The sequence below is a fragment of the Phytophthora sojae genome (genome assembly GCF_000149755.1).
Source record: "Phytophthora sojae unplaced genomic scaffold PHYSOscaffold_1, whole genome shotgun sequence".
Taxonomy (NCBI): Eukaryota; Oomycota; class Peronosporomycetes; order Peronosporales; family Peronosporaceae; genus Phytophthora; species Phytophthora sojae.
The window spans coordinates 11,495,803-11,510,337 of record NW_009258115.1 but is presented as its reverse complement, the minus strand read 5'-3'; the positions used below and the strand labels follow the sequence as shown (position 1 = coordinate 11,510,337).

Sequence of the window (14,535 nt, the reverse complement as noted above, 5' to 3'; positions counted from 1 at the left end):
CTCCGGTTAGTATGGCTACTATAATACTCAACATCAAGAAATGAATGGCCGGCTCCAAAGCCAGTAGCGCTACGCTTTCACTGCAATTTGAAGTCAAAAACCGAACATCTGAATTGGCAGCAGAATGGCCGAGAATAGGTCCCGGGTAAATTAACTGTAAGTTGTGCGCTGCTTTCAACGCTCAAAAATACCTCAATTTCGACCGCATGAGGAAGGTGGAATGAGGTCACCGGACGCAGCGTTCATCCGCGCCCGGGCCAAGGCACCATTGCCCGATCTTCTGGCGCTGCACCTGTCCGACTCAGACATCGAGTGCATCAAGCATCTAGAACTGTGTAAAAGCCTTCGATCTCTCTACTCGGACAGCAACCAAATTAAAGACATCGAAGGCATTATCGAGCTGCGGAAGCTGTGGCGAATTGATTTCAATGGAAACCTGCTTAAGAACCTCCACCCGCTAGCGTCTTTTCGGGCATTGGGCTTTGTGCATCTTGAGCGAAATCGAATTTCCTTTGAAGATTTGGTGTGTATTCGAGACGTGCATTTGCTGGAGGTGCGCTTGGTTGGGAACGCCGCTCTGTTCAAAGACAACACGGTTGATGAGTATCGAAAGAAGGTGGTGGCGCTGCTACCAAATGCGTGGGTTTTGGATGGTCACTTCATCTCGACAGCTGAGAGAAGACAAGCGGTTGAGGAATACGACGAGTTTGTTACTGCGCTACTCGAACTTTCCAAGAGATCAGTTGCAAAGGGAAGCAAGTTTGGCTCGGCGTCGGATGTGTGGGTGGAATCTGAAGCCACTGCGAATAACTCAGTTGAATTGAACTGCAGTGCAAACTTGATCGATATAGCTCACAAGATATCTCCACCAGAAGAACTCCCGGATCTTAGGAGACTTCAGGCAGTGGTTTCATTCCACAATGCTGAAAGCGCCATCCACAATACCCACAGTCACTTTGCGCCTTCTCGACATGCTCCAAACGCGCGATTAATGCCAAAGATCTGGATGGACGAGATTCTAGCACTCCCGCGACGTACAAGACTCGAAGTGATCGTCCTTATTGCTACATTCCTCGAGTTTCGCTATCCTCAAGTACTGTTGTCAGAAGCATTGACAATACGCCAGCTCGACAGTCCACATTTCCCGTCAGATGCCAGCCGAGATACTGCCAATCTTCCCACGTACGCAATGGTAGCGCTTATTGCTCTCGCTCGGCAGTTTTCACGTGAAGAAGAACGAGCAATACGAGAAAATTTACGACCAGAAGCTGCAACGCAACAATTTCAAGACGAAAGCGAGATGTTGGCTGCTATCCCGCCGCTGTTTGAAACTCTTCTCAGCTCGAAAGGAGCTACTACGAATGCTGTCGATGACTCAAAACTGCAAGCCACAGCATTGCGGTGTCGTCGAGCTATTAAACTTCTCGCCAATGTTGCCTCTTTCCCCGATCCACACGTTGTGGGCTTCAAGGGGAAAGGCAAACGCGAAGCGGTGATCCGTGAGATGATGCCACTTATTCGTGCTGCCGAATCTGCACCGTCCAGCTCTGCTACTGGGCATGAAGTCGTGGTGCCAAGACCGACTAAATCCCCGGTACTGGACCACTCCTCGCAAAAGGTGTGGAAACGAAACAGGATTGTGCAAAATACTGAAATGCACAGCAAGTCAGCTGCGCTACCTGGAGAAGACCCCAACGTCCGCCTGAACGATGTAAGTTTGGATCAAGCGAGAGCAACGGGTAGCGCAACCAGCAGAAAGCCAAAACCAGGAGATTGGGTGGAAGTCTATCTGAAGCAGTTCGTGCGGATTCAGTTTTTGTCTGCCGATGGACTGTTTGTCGTAGGAGCGCTGCCCACGGACGCGTCTCGGACGATCACAATTTCGGCCGAGCAAATGTCACGGATCTCCAGCACCGTGTGGCGTGTCAAATACCTCACCAAGCAGCAATCTGGAGAGTTATTTACAAGTGCTCAACACTCTCTGGCCGAAGGTACCGCAATGAACAGCACAAGAATCGGCAAACTTCACCGCGACAGTGAGGCGTTCCATCGGCACGGCGCAGCTCGCAACCAGGGGTTCCCTAACCATTTCGTGACGAGTCAGGTGCTGCAAGACCTGGATCAGGAGCAAAGCAACTCTACATCATTGACCAGCCAGACGAAGGCAATTGAGATCTTCAGCTCCAACGACACACTCGACGCCAACTACGTACTCACGTCGCCTGAGCACATTTCGGCGCAAAATTACTGCGCAGCCAGCTTGTTCCAGCAGAAGCGCCTTACTCCGATGGGTCTCTGGAGTCCCGTGAAGCAACCAGCTCCGTACAGTGTTCTAGGTGGGGATTCGCTCGACAGATCTTCGTCTCTCAAAGAGCTGAAGACTCGGAAACCGCGAGCTGCGTACGCAGCGCCACCTCAGCAGCCAGACGATTGGATTGAGATCCGACGAGAGATGCAGGCTCAGCTGGGCATTGTAGATCCAGCAGACCAGTTTGGAGCTACTAATGCCCGGCCAATGACGGGCTGCAGCTCGCGCTACTCTGACTCGGACTTGATGATCCACACCGATGTCTCGACCTTCCTGACGGACTCAAACGATATCACTGCACGCCCAATCACGGGCCAAGGCGCTCAAGAGTCCTGCGGCAAACTCGACCGCAGTCTACTGAAGACCCCGCCCCAGAAGCTCACGATCGGCGGTGGTGCCAAGCTCGCGGCCGCGCGCGGGTGGCACCAGGTGGCCACCAAGACCCAATTCGTCGTGGCCGCCCCGCTCAACGTCTCACGCAGCGCTCCACTGCTGCGGCACATTCCTCCAGCGGTCAGCACTGCAACGCCCGCGCCAAAGTTGAAGCTGGCCATTCTACCATCACTCTGCCCTCCAGCGGCTCCTAAACCATGAATGATACCCTTTTATAATACCCTTTTTCCTTACAAAGCCCGAGTAGTTAGGCTTTGGACCAAACAATGCGAAAGATAAAATAAGACCGTCCCGTTTCTATGGCGAGGCAGCTAAAAGCGCAGCCAATCAGCGCGAAGGCCCATCCCCTCGATGTTGAAGTCGCGCCTCTTGATCTGCGCGTCCTCACTCCCCAACAAGCCAACAACACCCCAAGCAGCCTCAGCCTCAGCTAGAGCAAGAGCCCTCCGCGCACGATGGCAACGATGTCCATGATGGTCGACAGCGACAGCGTGCTGATGGGCTCGATCCCGCGCCTGCGCTGGAGCCCCAAGAACAACCGCTTCCACTACAACATGCCCGTGGCGGCCGAGCCGGGCGCCGACGGCTTCGTGCTGCTGCAGGAGTTCGAGCACGCGGACTCGCTCAGCGCGTGGAAGCTGCCGGCCAAGGAGCGCCACCACCTGGAGGAGATGGAGCGCGTCAACCACCTCATCCACGACGTGGAGAACTCGATGCATCTGCGCGAGACCGTCAAGGTGCTCGAGCAGAAGCGCATGCACCACGAGGAGTACCACGAGCGCGCGGTCAACGACGAGGAGGAGCGGCCGCAGGGCCTGCGAAAGAAGGACAGCTTCCGCCAGCGCCAGCCGCCCAAGCGATCGTTCGAGGGCCGACGACAGAAGCCCACACGCATGGGCCGCGTGCACCAGCCCAAGTAAGCGGCAGCATCAGGTCGTGCGTGCAAGCATGCCTGCTGTGATTGCGAGAGATTGATGAAAACTTAAAAAGAAGACGATACGTCGGGCGTCTACTTCTGCGTCAAGCTGTAAACTATCAGGAGCCGACAGAAGTTGCCCGAAACAATATGTTTTCCATACCAGTGTGTTTTGGGCGGCGGCGTTGCTGGGAATAGGCCGCATCCATCTAAATTGAACGCAGGCTGCAACACCTTCAAGCCGTATCTGCCCACAATCCATGCGCTCGTCCAGAGCAATGAGCTACGCGTGAATCTCCATGTAGCAGCAAAACTTTCATGTGTGGATTGGAATCACACAGGTAAACTTTCGTAGCTACCATATACACTTCGCGCAAGATGGCACATCTTCCGTCCTTGGCGCCCTGAACCAAAACGCTATGAACTGTAAGCTAAACTTTTCTTTTCATTCTTGAGTTAATTGTTCTTGTGCCTAAACTTGCGGTAGTTAACCTGGTGCTACATGAAGCATGAACAATGCGCTCTGCCGTCGAGTACAGCAAAGCTGCGAATGAAGACTCGTTGCTTCACACTTTCATTGTTTTAGAAGCGGTTGAAGCCACCTCCAAAGCCGTTGCCAGCACCCATCGGTGCACCGCCTCCAAAGCCTGCGCCCGCTCCACCGGCACCAACCTGGCCAAAGTTCCCCAGTGCACCTTGGCCACTGATCCCACCAAACGCGTTTCCGCCTTGCGCTCCGCCGAAGCCCATCTGCTGCCCGCCCATTGCATTTCCGCTGAATGTGCCGCCATTCATTCCAGCTCCAGCACCGCCAAGCATCCCGCCGCTACGACCGCCCATCGGGTTCCCAGCCCCAAAAACTCCAGCAAGGCCGCCGTCCATGCGATTGCCAGCGCCAATGCCGCCGCCAGGACCGGTCATAGGACCGCCAGCGCCGAAGCCGCCCATCGGATTGCCACCGAAGGCACCAATGGGTCCAGGAGGCCCGCCCGCATTGGGACCGGTTGCGCCTGCTGGCGGCGACAATGCACCGGGTTGTTGAGCTGCAGGCGCAGTCGCACCGGCAAAGCTAGTTGGTGCTGGTGTGGCTCTCGCCCTGCCGGGTACCGTGGCAGCAGGGGTTGCTGCAGGGCGTCCGCGCGTAGTAGTCGGGGCAGGAGTGGCAGGTGCAGCACCCGGTGCATTGGGGGATCCGGGAGCACCAGGGGCGCCAGGGGCCCCAGGGGCGCCGGGTGCTCCAGGCGCAACCACAGCAGTGTTGGAGCTGGCCACCACCGTCGACGGAACACTGACCGGGACAGGGATGTACTGCGGCACTTCCACGGGGACGGGAATGGCGATCTTCTTGACTTTCTTCACGTGGTGGTGGTGATGGTCGTGGTGGTTCCAGTCTTCGTCATCTTCGGTTGCTGGCGCATCGGCAGTCTGTTGAAGGCGGCGGGGCTCGGGTGTATTGGAAGAAGCTTGCGCTCCATCGGTGACTAGAACACTCAGCGCAAGGAAGGCGGCAATGGTGGCAGCAGTCTTCATAGTCGGTAGAAGCGTCAGTAGTAAAGTTTTCTGCTGTGTTGCCTTCAAATTGGAAAATGGCCTGAGAGTTTGTAGAGAAGGAATAGAGTCCTCACATCCCGTCGTTGATGGAGAAATTAGCCCATGTGACTTGAGAGAATTTCATTCTAACCATCTATCTCGTCAGTCCTTCAGGGCTACACCTTTCAACTAAAAGACGAGGTTAAGATGCGCGTTTGGTACTAGGCAGTCTGCCTCGAGCCCCTTGAGTAGCTTCACGTCCACGCCCGCGTCCTGAAGTAGTTTTACCCCCTCGCAGATGACGAAAGTCTTGGGCTCCATGACACCGATGACCACGCGCGCGACGCCCGCGCGAAGGCAGCTCTGTACACACGGGACGTTGCCAGACACGCGCTTGCTGCAGGGCTCCATGGTCGTGTAGACGGTGGCTCCCTGCGCCTCGAAGTTGAGCTTGTGCAGCGCCACCTGCTCCGCGTGCGTGTTGCCCGGCAGCTCGCGCGAGAACCCGGCGCTCAGCACCTTGCCATCGCGCGCCACGACGCAGCCCACGCAGTAGGCGTTCTCCGACGGCTGCGAACGATGTGCCTCTGCGATCGCCAGGCGCATGAACGCCACGTCCGACTCGTCCTGCTGCGCCATCTTGGTTTGACCTTGGTTTGATTTGAGTATACCAAACGACAAATATCGCAATAGAAAGTTTAGGTTAAAAATGTTTGATAACCAGTGTGCTGCCTAAGAACAACTTCAAGACTGATGGACGAAACTTCATGGCATTGACCGTACTGCTAAGTTAACAAGACTACGTGGAGGAACGATACTCTTATATATTTGATATGTTTCGGGGGCCCTTGTAGGCTATTGAAGGCGGACAATAGAGACGATCTACCAGCGACAAGAGCTGCCGAGTTTTTCGTTTTCGCATCGTGAGCACCATCTTTCCACTTCAAGGCGTGGTCGCGACCGCAGCCAGCACCTTGCGGCTGGTCAGCTCGTCCAGCACGTGGACGACGGCGCGCTCCATAAGGTCGGCGTTTGCCTTCTGCGTGGCCTTGAAGGCCTCGAGCGTGAGCGGGTCGCCGATGCCGTTGGCCAGGTTGTCCACGATGGAGAACATGGCGAAGGGCACGCGCAGCTCGTTGAGCAGCTCGGCCTCGTTGGCGCCCGTCATGCCGATGAGCTGGCCGAACTGCGCGAAGAAGCGCACCTCGGACTTGGTCTCGAAGCGCGGGCCCGCCGTCTGCACGTAGACGCCGCCGTCGTGCGGGTCGAAGCCACCGCCTTGCAGCGCCTGCACGATCGCCGTCTTGAGCTTCGGGTGGAGCTCGGGCACCACGTGCGCGTCGTAGTCCTTGGACAGGTGCATGATGTCGAAGGGGCTGAAGAAGTCCTCGGGCACCACGAAGCGGCCCACGCCGATCTGCGCCGTCATGGAGCCGACCGAGTAGATGCCCACCACGGCCTCACAGCGTAGCGTCTTTAGCGCCATGGCGATGGCGCGGAAGTTGATCTGGCGCGGCTGGCGGTACTCGCCGTCCGGGTCGGCGTGGTGACGCTGCACGAACACGAGCTGCAGCGAGGGCGCCGCCTCGTCCTGCGGCTGCTCGGCACTGCTGCTGCTGTCGGTGGTGGAAGCGTGTGGCTGCCAGGTGCCCAAATGGCACACGACGGCGCCGAACTCGGTCTCCACGACCTGCTCCACCAGGTTGGACGAGAAGCTCTTGGCGTGGAAGAGGCTGGAGCCGCCGATCACGCCCAGGACGTGCGTGCGGGAGATCATTGCGGGTCGAGTCGAGTGCTACCGGTAGATAGTAGCCACGTGCGTCTTCTTGGTCAAGTTGGCAAGTGAGCCCAAGGACGATCGAAGGATTGTATGGGCGCAAGCCTGTATGGGCTGGACGGACTGCTGCCACACTCCGTCCACCGATCGCTGTTAAATGCGAGAGAACAGCCAATAGATGACGAGTAGAACACATTTATGTCACAGAATCGTGGCAGACAACGATTCAAGCTCCCACCGTCATCATGCTCAACCGACATCGATGCCACGCAGGACGCGGCAGCGACTGGCTGTCTCCATGCATGACGATACAGTAGGTCGCACGCGCAAGGAGAATGGGAAATGGGTGGTTGCTATTGCTCAATCGTTCTCTGTGTCAAACTCGCTATCTCGCACGTCGTCTTCGAACTGGTCCGACGCATAGCTCATGACGGTTCCGGGCCGCGATTCCGGCGGCATCACCGCCTCCTCATCAGCAGCAGTACCGCTAGCTTCATCAATTGCTGCTGCCTCATTGTTGTCTCCTTCGTCCTCGTCGGTCTCTGGAACGCCATCAACCGACTGCTGCTGCTTTTCGGCTCGAACACGGTCCACCTTGAGCCGAGCTTGTTTCTGTCGAGTGGCGCATTGGATCCGCAGCGCTGACGCCTCCATGTTGTCGGTATGCTTCTTCTCGTCTCTCACGTGGTCCACCTTGACGCGCGCTTGTTTCTGCCGTGCCGCGCACTGGATCCGCAGCGCCGACGCCTCCATCGTATCGGCCTTCTTCTTCTCAGCCCGCACGTGGTTGACCTTGCCGCGTGCTTGCTGCTGACGCGCTGCACATTGAATCTTCAGCGCAGAAGCTTCCAGAGAATCCAGATCCCGAGACTTGTCGGGAGGTGAAGCCGATCTCGATGTCGGTTCCTCTGCGGCCGGTTCCTTAACAACCTCAGGCCGATCGTGACGATCCTCGTAGTCGTCGTCCGAACCCTGCAAGAGCAAATCAAGCGCGTTTGCTTGCTTTCTATTCTGCTCCTCAGCTGCTTCGGGGCCATCCACTGGTCCACACGTCATGTCCTTGCGAGATTGCGGTGGTGTCGGTGGAGCTGCTTTCGTACCGGTACCCATCATGCGGTCAAGCTGCTGCAGCATGAGGTTGCAGAGAGCTCGGTACTGACCGGTTTGAAACGCCACCAACGCTTGTTCTCCAAAATCTTGACGCAAGTCCTCGGTGTCCACTGACATCTGCGACTCCACGGAGCTCATGGGCTCGTAGATTTTGATCATCAGTCGACGGTCGTCAGGCTCATCGGCAGACTCTCCTTCCTGCTGCTGCTGCTGCGATCTCTCCTTCTCCTGCTGAAGGAAGAAGGACACGAAGTACACTACGCCACGATACGTCCACGGGCTGGTGCGCAGGAGCGCGTTGCTCTCTCCACCGCTGTGGAGGCTGGTGACAGTGAAGTTGGTTTTGCGGTTGCTGGTGGCGGGACTCTCACTTCGTCGTGATGAAGCGCGCGAGCTTGCCTGGGGTGTGGTCATCATGACAGGCTGGTTCTCGTTGATGAAAAGAACCTCAGCGTTGCCGATGCTCACACGTTTGTTGCTCCTTGAACGTGATAACGGTGGCAACAGACCATCGTTGTCTTCTCTAGCGCCCCACGACGTAGGGCTGTCCTTACTTGGCTGTGGACTTGCTGCTGCGTCGACTTCCAGCTCAGATAGCAACTCGAGGCGGTCTTCATCGCCACCAGCATCAAGTCCACTGCTTGTGTGTAATCCAAGGCGCTCGTAGTCCTGCTGTTGCGCGGCCCGCAGAACTGAGAAGACCCAGGCGCACATGCTACTGGCGGCACAGGAAAACTGAGCAAGAAACTTGGGCTGGAAATGCTCGTTTTGCAGGAACGGCACAAGCGCCTTCCACTTGAAACCTGGCACCCCCGTCACGTCAAACGCCTGTACACGCTGGATTAGCCTCTTGCCATGCCGCAGCATTTTCTGGCATGAACGCCACGACAAGTCCTTTGGAAGCTGGTCCGCGGGGCTGAGAAGGATGAGAACACTTGCAGCAACCAGTGTAACCATGTGATGGGGAGGCGCGTCCAACGCCCCAAGCGCCTCAAAATCAGCGACGCCAGCTGCAAACTCCTCTCCGCTCCAGCGTGTACGAAGCATCTTGCTCCGATTGTTATCACTGCGTGCGTAGTCCTCCTCCTCCCCTCCGCTGTGATATACATTTTCCATGAGTTCTCGAAGATTCTTTGGGGGAGACTGCGGTAGCGAAGGCAGCACTCCTCTCCTCTTCATCATTTTTGACGAGTCTTGGACGTACGTAGGACCCGATAACGATTCCAGGGGCATCGACAGCAGCTCAAGTTGCTTCTCTGCTCGCTTTTGCCAAGTCACCTTTTGCTGCTGCTCTTTCGTGCGAAGCGAAGACGAAGACGGCGAGTTATTCCCATAGACAGAGCGAGTTGGAGACGTTGATCCAGGTGCTGCCGGATCTTGCAAGTTGAACAGACACCACACCAAATACTTCTCAGCATCTGCAACTCGCTGAATGGGGTCCTCTTTGCTTGTAAACAAGCGTAAGCTTTGCCATGGCTTCTCACGCACTCCTTGGAAGTTTCGTTCGGGGGTCGGCGCAGGCATCATAAAGGGGTTCTGCTTCATCGTCGATGGATTAACGCCCAAAACCGACCCAAGCGTTTTGATAGTGCTCAAAAAGTTTAAATCTGAGAACATCTTGACGCAGTAGTTGTGGTTCTCGAAACGAAACGGAGCTAGCGGCACCATCGGCGCAAGCCGCACACGTAATTCATGCCATCGCAAAATACTTTCCATCACAAGCACGCCCACGTCACGCAACTGCAGCAGCAAGTGAAGCACTTCGGTGCCCTTAGACACATCAAATACGGGTTCCTTCGGAGGAAGATGTGGTTGCAGCAACGACTGCGGTGGGGTAGCCGCCTTGATCAAGTCGTACAGCTTTGCCAGCAAACCTTCCCTCAACATCGTATTTTTCAGCAGCGTGCGTTCCTCTTCGCACTGAGCTGAGCCGACCTCAGCGATACCGGGGGTCGTGGCGGTTGTCGTAGTATTGGAAAAGCTGGTTGATCGAGGAAAGTATCCTCCTTTCATAACTGCGTTCCTTGCGGGAGACTTGCTCGCCCCAGCTCCACTACTCGTATCGATTGGATTCATCTGCTCTTGCCTCTGTCGAAGCTCTTCGGAGTATGCCAGTGTCTGCTTGTAGTCTTTACTATTCGCCTGCAGCAAGTACTCAGCCGGATACGATGTATTCCACCCCATTTCACGCCATTTGTGCTCGTTTGGACTATCAAACTCCCAACTCTCACGAGCAACGTGTTGCGGTCGGCATTCCTTGGGCTTATGGAGCGGAGTAATCTGACTTGGATACGAGCCCGGGCCACTTGGGAATAGCGCTTGGCGGACAACCGCAGATGGCGCGTTGAGTGGGTAGTCAGACACCTTGTTTTTCCTGCCGCCCCGTTTTCGAGGCAACTCCATTGGTGCGCGAGGGAATGACGGGGGTGCGAGCCGGGCCACGCTACGAGAAGTCTCTGGAAGCAACAATTCTTCCAATAAAGCGTCGTCAAGTCCCGGCGGATGGGCCCACTGCATCCACAGGATGTCGTCGGCAACAGGTTAAAACGAACGCCAGTCGGTCTTTCTGGTTATCTCGTCGATTGTGGCGCCTTCAGATGCTTCAGGCGATAGTCGTGCAAGAACTCCCTCTGATGTTACACGTTTTCTGGAGCGCGCTTCCTCCAGCAGTAGTGTGTGTTTACCAACGCAAGCAGAGCTGCCCGGTAATAATAGCAGCGAGTACCCCCACGCAAACCCCCTATCTTTAGGTAGTGATTAGCTTCCACACAACACCTCCGCTTTGCCTCGTTCACCAAGCACGCATTGGCGCCTTTCATTCAAATGTCGATTTAAATATGGCGAGCGCACTTTTCTGAGCTTTCTTCATGCGCCCGTAAAGCGAGATCGAGCCTTTTCTCCCGCGATGCATTCCATCCGCCTCCCCAGTGAAGCTGTTTCGGACCGGGGCCTCTAGTGAGCCAGGTGCGCTGTTCGTAAACCCGTCGCCGCCGCTCCGTTCGCAGTAAGTGTGCTTTACAGACTGGACTCGAACCATTGCGGACTGTGGTGAGTTCATGCCCTTGCACCACTTCCGTACGATTTGCGCTCGGATGCACGAATGCTCCTTTTCGTCGATTTTCCCACGGAGAAATAGATCCGCAAGGTCCTCCAACTGGTCTTCCATCTTCTCCAGGTCCTCGCTAAAGCTGTGGTGCGTTTGCAAAACGTCTACTCGTTGATAGCGCTTGCGATGCTCCTTGTCATCCCCTGATACTCCAGTGGTTGACTTGCTGCCCCCGCTGCCGCGTAGCGGGTTGCTTATGTACGAAGACAAACCGGATTTCCGATGGTGCCCGCTGGACTTGCTTGACATGATACTCGATGCGGATAGCGTAGATAGGCGTTCGGTTTTTGAAGGAGACGGGGGCGCACTGGCCACCTTTCGCTGCTTTGCTTTCGCCTCTTCCAGTTGTTGCCGCATTTCGATTTTCTTGGCCTCAAATGCAGCGAACCGCTCCATCACCTCGTCCTTATGCACCAAGCGGAACTCCTCAACGATGTCAGGTTCCAGTTGATCCGTAATAATAAGGCAAAAGTGCAGAAACTTGTCCATCTCCACCGTAGTCTTCGTCATTTCGCGTGCGAAGTACTCATTGATGGCCAATAACACCTCTCCTGCATCCTTGGCCTCCAGTAGCGTCCCGCGTAGAGTGAAGAAAATAGACATTCCTACTCCGAGCAGGACGCGAGATGCACGCTGCTTCTCCTTCGAGCGAGCGAGTAGCATATCAATTACCTTGAGACCGCAAAAAGATGGGAGTGACGTAAGAAAACATGTCACGAGCCACTTTGTGCACAGGATTTCCATGTTTAGACCAAGCTCATTGAGGTGAGCATGTAGCTCAGCGTCATTCTGCCGCAACAGCGTATTCATGACCGCGCAGTCGGTGTGCAGTCCGATCATTGAATCAACGTGGTAAGCCGGCAGCAGGACTTCGATCAGTAAGGTCAATGCTCGAAGCGCCTGGTCTTCATCCAAATACTGCAAAAGCACCACCAAGATTTCGTTCATACCCTGACAATACCCCACTCGACGATTGCGATTGGCAAACGCCGTGAGTACTCTCCGCATCGGAACTACTTGATCATTTCGTAAATTTCTTGTCCGGGTGATGTCATTTTCGATCGACTTGGCAATTTCACGGTCTAAGAGCGCTTCTTCGTCCTCGTTTTTAACTGTTGCGAGATTTCGAGGTAGATCCGGTGGAGCTGGGAGCTGATTAATCAAGATTGGCCACACCCACGATCGATGTGCATCCGGGACACCGTTTTTGCTGTGACGAACAACAACCTTCGGGGTTCCTGATACTCGGAGACGCTCCCACAATGCATCCTCATCTTCTTGATCTATGTCGCCAGCTTGACTCGCTTCGTCGCCCTCCCTAGTTGAAGACGTATTGCTGAGAACCGAGTTGGAGAGGGACAGGCTGCGAGAAGACATCGAACTGAAAAGTCCATCTGCGCCCTTCAGGGAGAAATTTCGCATTGATGACGACGTACGTGACCGCCGGCGATTTATCTTGCTGATACCTTGGTAAACTCTAACGAGCATCTCCTTTTCTGATGGAGTCGTCACGATTTCAACTTCTCCATTATCATCACTTCGAGAGTCGTCCTCGCTGCTTGATGACGAGCTTTCCTGCTCACGGCTGCGCGTCCTACTGTTGCGTCCACATCGATTTTTTCCACTTGACTCACTGCTGCTTACTCTGCTGCTAATTCTTCTTTTTGAGAGGCCCGAAGGGGCATCGGTGTCATCGACCATGTGCTTCTTCCACTGAATAAGCAATTTGATACCGTGGATTCGGCCTTTACGCGGCTGATCCTGTTGCTCGGTGGATCCCTCTTTCTCCAGCTTCATCTTTTTGCTATTTTTTTTCGTCTGAATTTTCCGCTGCAAAGTCTTCCGCTGCTCCTCCTCCTGCGCTAGCTGGGCTCGGTACTTTTGACGCAGCCCAGCCAACTCGTTGTCGTCAATTTGTTCGTGCACGAACATGATCAGATCCAAGAAAGACTCCGCCACCGAATATTCGTTCAGTGTCGTCCAGCAAAACTCATTGATAACCTCCAGCACCACGTTCACATCCTGGATCTCCACGAGCGCCGAGCTTAAATACAACAATACTGCCAGCGACGTTGAGAAAATAATCTTCGAGCTCATTTGCCGACTGCAGATATCCACAAACATAATATCATAGAGTCGACACACCACGTCGAACGGCATGGACTCGGCGAAAAACGAGAAAAACCACTTCGTGCACAGCAGCTGAATCGACACTCCAAGCATCGCAAAATGGTCACTGAGCTGTGGGTCATGCACACGCAGCAACTCCTGCAGCACGAGGCAGTCCGTGTGGAAATCCACAACCGATTCGTCAAAATACTTTGGCAGCAGCGTTTCCAGCAGCATCCGGAAGCCCCAGAAGGCGTCCTCCTCCACCAAGAACGTGCTCAGCACGACGCACGACTCCACCATCCCGTGGCAGTAGTAGAACGCCTCCTTCGACTTGGCGTAGGCCAGTAGAATACGTCGGATTTTGCGCTCCTGGAAGGGGTTCAGGTGGTGGAATCTCTCCATGGCTTCCTCCTGCGCCTGGTCCAGCGAGCTGCTGGTCTCCGCGTCCGTCTTCTCCTGTAAATCCTCCTTCATCCCCTGTAGGAGCTGACTGTAGGTGGCGCTGCCCTCGCTCTGCCGCTGCAGCTTCATACTCTGCATAATCAACCATAAGTAATTAGAATATAAAATAACAATAAAATAACATGTTAGCGGGTCTCAGATCTCCCCTATTGGGATCTCAGCGGCTCCAGACTTGCCTGGTCGTGCAGCAGGATGGGCCAGGCCCACTCGCGGTGCTCGGGCGGCACGCCATGCGCGCGGATAGCGTCCCACACGGCGCGGCTGTTGGCCAGCGAGTGGTGCTCGCGCCCGGACTGGCCGATGTCCTGCGCCAGGCGCCGCGCCTCCTCCCGCAGCTGGCTCCACGCGACCTCCATGGGCGGGCGGCGTGTGGCGTGGCGGCGGCTGCTCTGCTGCGTGCTCGGGGCCTCCGCCTGCGTCCTCGTTCGCTGCTGCCGCTCTTCTATTTGGCAGAAAGCGCTCTGTGCCTGCTTGACGTGTGGAAATTAACCATAACACGTTTTGTAACCGTTATGTAAACGATGAGAAGATGGATACATTTTCATTTTTGGAATCAGAAATCATGAACAAGGTGGAGCTTGAGAAGTTCTCGAAGTCGCTAGCGACGGCGATGGCGGTTGAAGCCTCCGCCAAAGCCATTGCCAGCACCCATCGGCGCACCTCCTCCAAATCCTGCGCCAGCTTGACCCCCGGCTGCACCGGCGAACGCGCTAGGGCCGAAGTTCCCCATCGCACCTTGGCCGCCGATCCCGCCAAACGCGTTTCCGCCTTGCGCTCCGCCGAGGCCCACCTGCTGCCCGCCCATAGCATTTCCATCGAAT

At 55.6% G+C, this 14,535-nt stretch overlaps 9 protein-coding genes across 9 annotated transcripts; 3 read left to right on the top strand and 6 right to left on the bottom strand.

Moving 5' to 3' along the window:
* Nucleotides 1-220: 220 nt before the first annotated feature.
* On the top strand, nt 221-1,924 carry PHYSODRAFT_438715 (hypothetical protein; the record flags this gene model as incomplete). The annotated part of the gene is made up of 4 exons (XM_009519082.1): nt 221-1,226; nt 1,269-1,403; nt 1,479-1,539; nt 1,744-1,924. Coding segments are annotated over 4 exons (1,383 nt in total), but the record flags the coding sequence as incomplete, so codon positions are not given.
* PHYSODRAFT_310175 (hypothetical protein) lies at nt 1,895-2,902 on the top strand (the record flags this gene model as incomplete). The annotated part of the gene is made up of 1 exon (XM_009519081.1): nt 1,895-2,902. One exon carries the CDS (start codon nt 1,895-1,897, stop codon nt 2,900-2,902), a length of 1,008 nt encoding a protein of 335 aa, XP_009517376.1.
* Nucleotides 2,903-3,255: 353 nt separating this feature from the next.
* On the top strand, nt 3,256-3,621 carry PHYSODRAFT_467050 (hypothetical protein; the record flags this gene model as incomplete). Its single annotated transcript, XM_009519080.1, has 1 exon — nt 3,256-3,621. The coding sequence occupies one exon, from the start codon at nt 3,256-3,258 to the stop codon at nt 3,619-3,621; it is 366 nt and encodes a 121-aa protein (XP_009517375.1).
* Nucleotides 3,622-4,199: 578 nt separating this feature from the next.
* On the bottom strand, nt 4,200-5,147 carry PHYSODRAFT_323546 (hypothetical protein; the record flags this gene model as incomplete). Its single annotated transcript, XM_009519079.1, has 1 exon — nt 4,200-5,147. One exon carries the CDS (start codon nt 5,145-5,147, stop codon nt 4,200-4,202), a length of 948 nt encoding a protein of 315 aa, XP_009517374.1.
* Nucleotides 5,148-5,238: 91 nt separating this feature from the next.
* Nucleotides 5,239-5,791, bottom strand: PHYSODRAFT_353729 (hypothetical protein). Its single transcript, XM_009519078.1, has one exon. It carries the CDS (start codon nt 5,784-5,786, stop codon nt 5,337-5,339), a length of 450 nt encoding a protein of 149 aa, XP_009517373.1. The 5' UTR covers nt 5,787-5,791; the 3' UTR covers nt 5,239-5,336.
* Nucleotides 5,792-6,090: 299 nt separating this feature from the next.
* Nucleotides 6,091-6,924, bottom strand: PHYSODRAFT_294993 (hypothetical protein; the record flags this gene model as incomplete). The annotated part of the gene is made up of 1 exon (XM_009519077.1): nt 6,091-6,924. The coding sequence occupies one exon, from the start codon at nt 6,922-6,924 to the stop codon at nt 6,091-6,093; it is 834 nt and encodes a 277-aa protein (XP_009517372.1).
* A 360-nt stretch (nt 6,925-7,284) lies between these two features.
* Nucleotides 7,285-10,437, bottom strand: PHYSODRAFT_310171 (hypothetical protein; the record flags this gene model as incomplete). Its single annotated transcript, XM_009519076.1, has 4 exons — nt 7,285-7,389; nt 7,510-9,054; nt 9,142-10,243; nt 10,328-10,437. 4 exons carry the CDS (start codon nt 10,435-10,437, stop codon nt 7,285-7,287), a joined length of 2,862 nt encoding a protein of 953 aa, XP_009517371.1.
* A 412-nt stretch (nt 10,438-10,849) lies between these two features.
* Nucleotides 10,850-11,980, bottom strand: PHYSODRAFT_477831 (hypothetical protein; the record flags this gene model as incomplete). The annotated part of the gene is made up of 1 exon (XM_009519075.1): nt 10,850-11,980. One exon carries the CDS (start codon nt 11,978-11,980, stop codon nt 10,850-10,852), a length of 1,131 nt encoding a protein of 376 aa, XP_009517370.1.
* A 739-nt stretch (nt 11,981-12,719) lies between these two features.
* On the bottom strand, nt 12,720-14,070 carry PHYSODRAFT_310159 (hypothetical protein; the record flags this gene model as incomplete). Its single annotated transcript, XM_009519074.1, has 3 exons — nt 12,720-12,734; nt 12,785-13,786; nt 13,891-14,070. The coding sequence occupies 3 exons, from the start codon at nt 14,068-14,070 to the stop codon at nt 12,720-12,722; spliced, it is 1,197 nt and encodes a 398-aa protein (XP_009517369.1).
* Nucleotides 14,071-14,535: the final 465 nt, after the last annotated feature.

What these genes read in the sequence shown, in the direction of transcription:
- PHYSODRAFT_353729 (XM_009519078.1), bottom strand. Translation starts at nt 5,786, where the DNA reads ATGGCGCAGCAGGACGAGTCGGACGTGGCGTTCATGCGCCTGGCGATC.